Source organism: Anomalospiza imberbis, chromosome 18 (genome assembly GCF_031753505.1).
Source record: "Anomalospiza imberbis isolate Cuckoo-Finch-1a 21T00152 chromosome 18, ASM3175350v1, whole genome shotgun sequence".
In the NCBI taxonomy this organism is placed as follows: domain Eukaryota; kingdom Metazoa; phylum Chordata; class Aves; order Passeriformes; family Viduidae; genus Anomalospiza; species Anomalospiza imberbis.
The window spans coordinates 1,015,898-1,024,007 of NC_089698.1; the positions used below are offsets into that span (position 1 = coordinate 1,015,898).

The 8,110-nt window shown below is 47.9% G+C and overlaps 1 protein-coding gene across 1 annotated transcript in view; it reads right to left on the reverse strand.

Annotated features, from left to right (window-relative positions):
* Window positions 1–5,591, reverse strand: part of GLT1D1 (glycosyltransferase 1 domain containing 1) — a 43,367-nt gene extending 37,776 nt beyond the window's left edge. The window contains exon 1 of the mRNA XM_068208336.1: window positions 5,438–5,591. Coding sequence (XP_068064437.1) covers window positions 5,438–5,505 — 68 coding nt within the window. The 5' untranslated portion in view covers window positions 5,506–5,591. The remainder of the gene's footprint in view (window positions 1–5,437) is intronic.
* Window positions 5,592–8,110: the final 2,519 nt, after the last annotated feature.

Below are 8,110 nucleotides of genomic sequence, written 5' to 3' on the forward strand. Positions count from 1 at the left end.
CCTGCTGTCTGGGAATCAAAGACAACACTGGAAATGCTAAATTTCAAGGCTATATTTTCTATCTATCACAGTTCTTAATACAGGAGATAAATTCCCAAGTGTCTTAACAAACCCTGAATGTTGCCTGGATCTAGAATTTGCCTTGCCATATTCTCCCCTTCTACTGAAACTCTCAGGGAAGCCAATGCCAAGACTTGGGGAAACAATATTTCTAAAGTGGAGGTGAGCTGTCAGATCCCAGATTTTGGGTGTTTTTCTAGGCAGAAAGCATCAGGGAGAACTTCAGCCATTCAGTAAATGTGAAAGAGCATTTTTAGAAGCACATTATACTGGCCACTGCTTACTCTGTGCTATTTATACACACCTGAGTATTGGACAAAGTATTTCCCTGTCCCCCTCATTTCAGCATTCAGGAAATTAATTTCTCTTTTGTTTGGTACATTTTTTATATTCTTTGGAAATCACAAAGCTTATAAATGAAACTTTTAAGAGTGTTCTCTGGATCGATACTGTGTGCAGAGATCCTGCTAAAAGGTACAGCCCTTTTCTGACACATTTTCACTTTGAGATTTCTACACAAAAACCATTTTTCTCTAAGACACCTATGAAATATCAAGCGATGTTTTACAATGTTTAATTTTTTATTCCCTACATAATTGATCACTACTTCTCACTCCTCCTGGCTGGCAGTCTCCCCTCCTTCAGCATGAATCTGCAATTCACACGTTTTCATATAAGGAAACAGTTTTAGAGTTCCAAACACAGCCTGGCTGATGAGAAGGCACAGGAGTTGAATGTGTGCTTATTTCTAAGGTATTATGGTTGTGAAACTTGCTCTGTTTGCTTTGATGTCTCCTTTCAGAAACATTTACTCTCTAAATTTCAACTGATACTGATTTAATGGAATTACTTGCAGACAAAGAATGTTTGATTTCCAAAAAGTTCTTGGTAGGTGGATACACTGACACTTCTTGAATGGCACAAAATAGGCTTCATCCAAAAATATTAATTATCTCTTTCCCTCAGCTGTCTGTTCTGCACAGCAGCTGTGCACCAACTACTGTTAAATGTATATGGCACAATTCAGAGCTTGTTAAGGGAGCAGAGTCATTCCACTGCCTCTTAGAAACTTGGCCAGACCTGAATACTCACAATTCCCACTGAAGCTCATCAAATTACAAGAGCTAAAACCCTGCCTGATCTCCTGTTTTCTTTGTAAATGATCTTATTTTTTCAGAATTGTTAAACCAACATGTCCTTCACTTCATTTCCTCTCAAACTTCTCCTTGACGCAACATAGACAAAGTGCATTGGCATGAGTGAACTATGATTAAAGTTCACTGCAAATCACAGGAATTAAAAATGTGAGTGAGGATGGGGACCAGCTCCTCCTGCCTCTGTGTTCTGAAATCAGTAACTGAGCTTTGGAAGGACCAAACAACTCTGCAAAGCTCAAACCTGTGCTGCAAACAGTTCCTGCAGTGCAAACCTCGGTGGTACCGAGGGCAGCCCCTGTAAATGATGGCTCTCATGCCAAGGTGCAGATGAACACCTGTCCTGCAGGTTCCTGCTCTGGGCATGGCCGTGCAGAGCCAGCAGGGACGTCCCAGCCTGAGCAGGGGTGTCCCAGCAGGGATGTCCAAGCAGGGATGTCCCAGCCTGGACAGAGCCAGCAGGGATGTCCCAGCCTGAGCAGGGGTGTCCCAGCAGGGATGTCCCAGCAGGGATGTCCCAGCCTGGACAGAGCCAGCAGGGATGTCCCAGCAGGGATGTCCCAGCCTGAGCAGAGCCAGCAGGGATGTCCCAGCCTGAGCAGGGATGTCCCAGCAGGGATGTCCCAGCCTGGACAGAGCCAGCAGGGATGTCCCAGCAGGGATGTCCCAGCCTGAGCAGAGCCAGCAGGGATGTCCCAGCCTGAGCAGGGATGTCCCAGCAGGGATGTCCCAGCCTGGACAGAGCCAGCAGGGATGTCCCAGCAGGGATGTCCCAGCAGGGATGTCCCAGCCTGAGCAGAGCCAGCAGGGATGTCCCAGCCTGAGCAGGGATGTCCCAGCAGGGATGTCCCAGCCTGGACAGAGCCAGCAGGGATGTCCCAGCAGGGATGTCCCAGCCTGGACAGAGCCAGCAGGGATGTCCCAGCCTGAGCAGGGATGTCCCAGCAGGGATGTCCCAGCCTGGACAGAGCCAGCAGGGATGTCCCAGCAGGGATGTCCCAGCCTGGACAGAGCCAGCAGGGACGTCCCAGCCTGAGCAGGGGTGTCCCAGCAGGGATGTCCCAGCCTGGACAGAGCCAGCAGGGATGTCCCAGCCTGAGCAGGGGTGTCCCAGCAGGGATGTCCCAGCAGGGATGTCCCAGCCTGGACAGAGCCAGCAGGGATGTCCCAGCCTGAGCAGGGATGTCCCTGCAGGGATGTCCCAGCCTGAGCAGGGATGTCCCAGCCTGGACAGAGCCAGCAGGGATGTCCCAGCCTGAGCAGGGATGTCCCTGCACCTGGGCAGAGCCAGCCAGGAGGTGCAGGAGCTCCCACTCCTGCCATGAGGATCCCCTGCCCCAGGAGTGTTCTCCTGTGGGATTCCATCACTGGCACACAGGGTAAAACAAAACAGTAGAAGTGTTTGGATTACTGAATTACTCCAATAAATGTCTAAGCTCAAACCCAATTGTCAAGAGGAATGTTGACAACGTTGGATTTGTGGTTTTAATTCTCTCGCAGTTGATTACCTGGAGATTTACAGAATGGCTGTCTCAACTGGCCAGTTAATGAGAGCCAAAACAATTTCTCCCTCTCCAGAAAACATTTACATATTGGCAAAACAGTTAATCTAAATCTTTCTAATTAACCTATTAATTCCAGATTTCTATTCGTCCTTACTACCAAGGAATAAAAGATGAACAAAACATTTCAAGGGGCAGGGAAGAATAATTTCTTTTCTTCCTTGACACTTTCTTTGATCTCATTTCTAAGGCTGAACAATGGCAGCCTAAGTAAAGACTTTTGCTTAGTGCTGTATTCTTTATTCATTGCTCATATTTTTAAGGTGATTAAAGATCATGCACACCAATAGGACCAAAGCCCACAGCACATCCATTATACCACTTGTTTTAGCAAGTTGATTTTTAGCCAAATTAGATTCTGGTACCTTTGTCACCACTTACTTTAAACTCAGGAAATGAGTACCTTATTTATGAAAAGATGAAGCAGTTATTGGAAGAGCTGTAATATCAAAAACAGAGTATACACTGTGATATTAAGCCATAAAATTAATCTATGCTGGCAAGCATTCAACCTGGAGACAACGTCATTGTTTCATTTATATTTAACAAAAAGTTAAAGATTAAAAAAAAAATGAACAAATAACTTCCTAAGCACACACGCAGACACAACTGAGGCCAAATATTAATTGGAATATGTATTTTATGTATATTAACATACATGATACAGGGTTTACCACGTGCACATAACCTCAGGTGTGGCAGATTAGTGTTACAAGTGACACAGCCAAGCCTTTGGCCACACATATAAGTTTTATGGGTTTTCTGAATGACAAAGTCCTAAGAAAACCAGTATTTGATAGAAATATCTGCACAGGATGCTTTTCTAGTGACCTGACTAGCCTTTTAATCAGAAAGATGGACTTAATTGCTAGCTTATACTCTTTACTTTTTCCCTGATCAGAACTTTCTTTCCCTGAAGGCTCATTTATACTATTTCAATAAATAACATTTACATTATTTCAATAAATAACATTTACAGCACGTGATAAGACAGGAACTGAACACAAGCTCCTCTCGGGAAGCACCAGGATGCTGCAGCGGGTGCCTGTGCCGTGCACAGGTCACTGCAGACGTGCTCAGCCAGCTGCAGCTGACTGCCCTGACGTGGTCGTATGTTAAACCATCTGCCAGCTGAGCTGCTCTGCCTCACCAGGTCCATGCCCCTTCATCCTAAAACTCATTCTTTTAGGCCACCATCACGTCACCAACTGCTGCTTGCAAAATTCAGGTAAAGGCACCTTGCTAAGCCGCTGTACCTCAGGACAGTGTGCTCACACATTCACTGTCAGCATCAGTGTAATTAAAAGTTTGATATCATATGTCAGCATTTGTTCTTCTGGCTTATTCAGACTTATTTTAACTAGAAACAACGCAAAACCTGTTTTCCATGAGATTAGCTCTGAACAGCTCCGGTCTAAACGTACGTCTGACTTCCCTCAATGTGGAAGAAGGTAAGTAAATATTTGTAAAGGTAGAGTAAATAACCTTACAGAGGAAAAATGAGCAGTGCCCAACAATAACTAGTCTTGTATTATCCAATGAGAGCAAAGGGTAAAATATGAAAGGAAATGCAGAATGCCACAGGAACTCTGCTGGAATGTACAGGCATAAAAATAAGCATATATACACACAAAGAATTTACTTGTTTTGTGTCAAAATTTTAGTAACAATTATTGTTTTAAAATAGCAAAACCTTCAGCTTTCTCTGGACTTATCTTCAGTGCCTGAGTGACTGACAGGCCCAGCAGATATGCCCTACCAGCACCTTATACAACAGAGTAGCCCTGCAGAAGTGTAAGGCTGGACTTGGTGTGACACAAGCAGCGTGAAAACCTAATGTCCGAGGATGTTTCTATGCATAACACCACATGTCAGGTAACGCACAGCTCAAGGTCAGGGAAAACCTGTAAAAGCAGAATATTCCAAGAGATTCATCCGAAGATAAACAATTAAACTGTGGACGACTTTTAGATAAGATTAAACCAAACTGTTATTTCGGGCCTCAAGAGGACAAAACCATTGGGAAATCGTTTTATTTTTACAGTGACTTATTTTTTTTTTTCTAGCTGACATGCACTGCGAAGCCCCAGCAGCAATGCTCCCAGCCACGTCCCCTTCCGACGTCACAGAAAAAGCTAAACGAGGACATTAGGAATATTCCTGCGCTTCTGCTCGCCCGTGCGATTTCCCAGCACCGCAGCCCCGTGCCCGTCACCCCCGCGAGAGCCGCGTGCCGAAGCCCGCAGCAAGGGCAGGCAGCGGAGCGGCTCCCGCACAGCTGCTGCCCTCACACCGCCTGTGCCAGCCCCGCAGCCCCGGGCGGCCGCGGCTGTGCGGGGACCCGGGGCACGCTGCGGGGCGAGCGCAGCCCGGCCTCCCCGTGCCGGCCGTGCCGCGGAGCGGGGCAGCGCCCAGCGGGGGCGGCCCGCGGTGCCCGCGGTGCCCCCGGTGCCCGCGGTGCCCCCGGTGCCCCCGGTGCCCCCGGTGCCCGCGGTGCCCCCGGTGCCCCCGGTGCCCCCGGTGCCCGCGGTGCCCGCGGTGCCCCCGGGCTCGGCCGCCGCCCCCCGCCCAGCCCGGCCGGCGGAGCCGCCGCCGTGCGCCGGCGCGGGCCGCGCATGGCGGGCTCGGAGCGCAGCGCATCCCTCCCACCGCGGCACTTACTGGATCCTGGCGGCCGTGGTGGCGTTGCCGGTCTGTGCCCGCAGACACGCCAGCAGCAGCAGCCTCATAGCGGCCGCTCCGCTGCGCTCCGCCCGCCGCCGCCGCCGCCTCACCTGCCCGCGGCTCCCGGAAACGGCGCTGCGGAGCGGGGCCGCACCGGCCGCGGCCCCCAGCCCTGCGGAGATGGGCCAGCCTTGCCAAGTGCTCCCGGGCAGAGGGCACTTGGCTACCGAACCAGAAGGTTTGGGTGCCTTCCCCCAGCTCTGGACAGCGCTGTGTCCTCGTTAGGCACAGAGATGACATGCTCAGATCGTGCCCGCGGAACGTCAATTCAAAGGCCTCCGGAGAAGAGCATCACAGCCTCTGCCTCCTGATGCCACCCGGGAGGTGCCTCATGCTCGGTGCAGGAATACCGATAGGAAGAAACCTAAATGCGGGTAAGATGCCAGCCACCAGAACAGGCAGAGGAACGTGCTAGTCCGGAGAACAAGGCAATGGGATGGTCAAAGACCACTCCAGAATCAGGAAGGCCACGTAAGGAAGCAAAACCAAAGGTACGTGAGATCAGGGAAAAGGCAAGAAACCACAGCAACAGGCAGAACCCAAAGATGCAACGAAACAGGGAAGAAAAAGGAACAAAGCTGAACTCCAGATGAAGAAAAGCATATCCCAAAGCAGCAAGCCAGTCTTCGGGATAAAAGGGTCCACCCCAATTACAGCCAGAAACATAAAACAGCTGAGTGGGGCAGCAGGCAGGAAGGTGAGAGGCCAGTTTAGGGCGTCCATTGGGAGATGAACAGGAATCAGCTGGCTGAGGGTAGGTACTCAACTTGTTTCAACATCTTGTACAAATATTGAGACTAGGACATTGGTGGTGATGAGAAGGGGGCTGATTGGGCAGAAAACTCACTTTTTTGCTTATAACCTGATTGCCTAATGTCATTCACCACAGGGTCACACAGATGCCAGCTTCCCCAAAGGCTGGAGAAGACAGGGAAAAGTGGGCTTCAACAACTGCAGTGCCTTGTTATTATGGCCTAAATTACTCTTCAAATTTCAGTGTCAGGCAGATAGAGAAAAACATGCCACATGCCGAGGAATATTGAATTTAATGATTTTTGAAACAGTACTTCTTCCAATAATTTGTGTGGATTTCTGAGGCTAACAGGTGTTCTGGAATTGAGGGTTTGGAAGTGATAAAAACACACACTGGAGACTGGAGTGGGTTCTGGCAAACTGTAAACATTTTGGTAGCCAGGCTCATGTTTTGCTAATGAATCTTAACGCTGCAGAGCTGTGTTAACTGCATCTCACTGAGTTATCACTTAGATTTAGCACAACATTCTTTAGACCAAACTCCACTGGAACTAAAAATTTTGGCTGCAACCTAGAAGAGCAACAAACCCTGCAGGACTGCTAAAAATAGGGTGAATGCTAATCTAAGGGTAGGCAGAACCGAACCACTGGTTCTAGAATGGTTTTGTCACCATTCTAGAGAATGTCACTGGCATGAAATCCCACTCCTGTTGAGAGGTGGAGGGCTTTTGTCAGTCTGGCCAGGATGCCAGCCTTGAAGTGGCCCACGTGAAGCCCATTTGGGCTTCTCAGTTGTCACAGAGCTGAAGATGTCACACAGGCTGTGTGAGGATTTCACAGCTGCCCTTCAGCCCCTGGTGGCTCCAGGATCTCCCCACACCACATCCAGGTGTGTCACACCAGGCAGCTCTGGCAGTGCGCAACCAAAAATGGAGATTCTCCAGGTGTACCCTGAAGCAGGTTATCTGGCTGTGGCTCAGAAAGCCACGTTTTGGGTTAACAAAATCTGTCCTACACCTTTAGCGTGCAACGCAAAGAAGACAAAAACGCAAACATTAAAGTAAGACAAAGCCTGCTCCATGAGAAATGAGGAAACTCAACCAGTCACCTGAGAAATAAAGAGGAAATAAAGGAAACATTCAAAGAGATCTTAACATTTTTTCACTATTTATGGTGACTCTGGCTTTCTGCTATATAGGCCTTGCCTGAAAAAAAAATAATCTGGATATGTGTAGCACTGTGTCTTGGAAACATGGACATGCATGAATGTATTCCTGTACAGACACAGCTGTTCACAGAAAGAGTCGTGCATGTATCAGATTAAACACACTGTAGCTAAGGATTGCTTGGAGGGAAATGAAAACCTCCTTCCTGAGCTGCTGTACTTCCAGAGAGAATGTATGGGTTCTAACAGTGACTTGGGAATTTTAGTGGGAGTACCTGCATCTCTATACCTGAAAAGTTAGATAACATTTTAATGTACATTTCAGCTACTGCTCAGCATTTTTAGGTGTTTGTACCAGTTGTGGGATGGGTCAGTGTAGAAATCTCACCTCACTCACCAAGGTAAATTATGAAGGGTCTAAAATGTGAAAATAAGACACAATAATACAAAGTGTGCTTCATTACTTTGAGTCTCCAGAAAATACTACTAAACTCCTCAGAAAGTGCAATCACAGCTAATATGACAATACTATATTACGTTAGGAAAAGATGAAATGTAATTTTGTTACAGAATCAGTCATGTTACAGTAGTTCCCAAGGAAATGTCTGTACAGCTGGTTGCTTTTTCCTCATTGTCCTTTGTCATGAAATTTCTTAACTACTTAAGAAAGCAAATATATTTAATGAGTCATT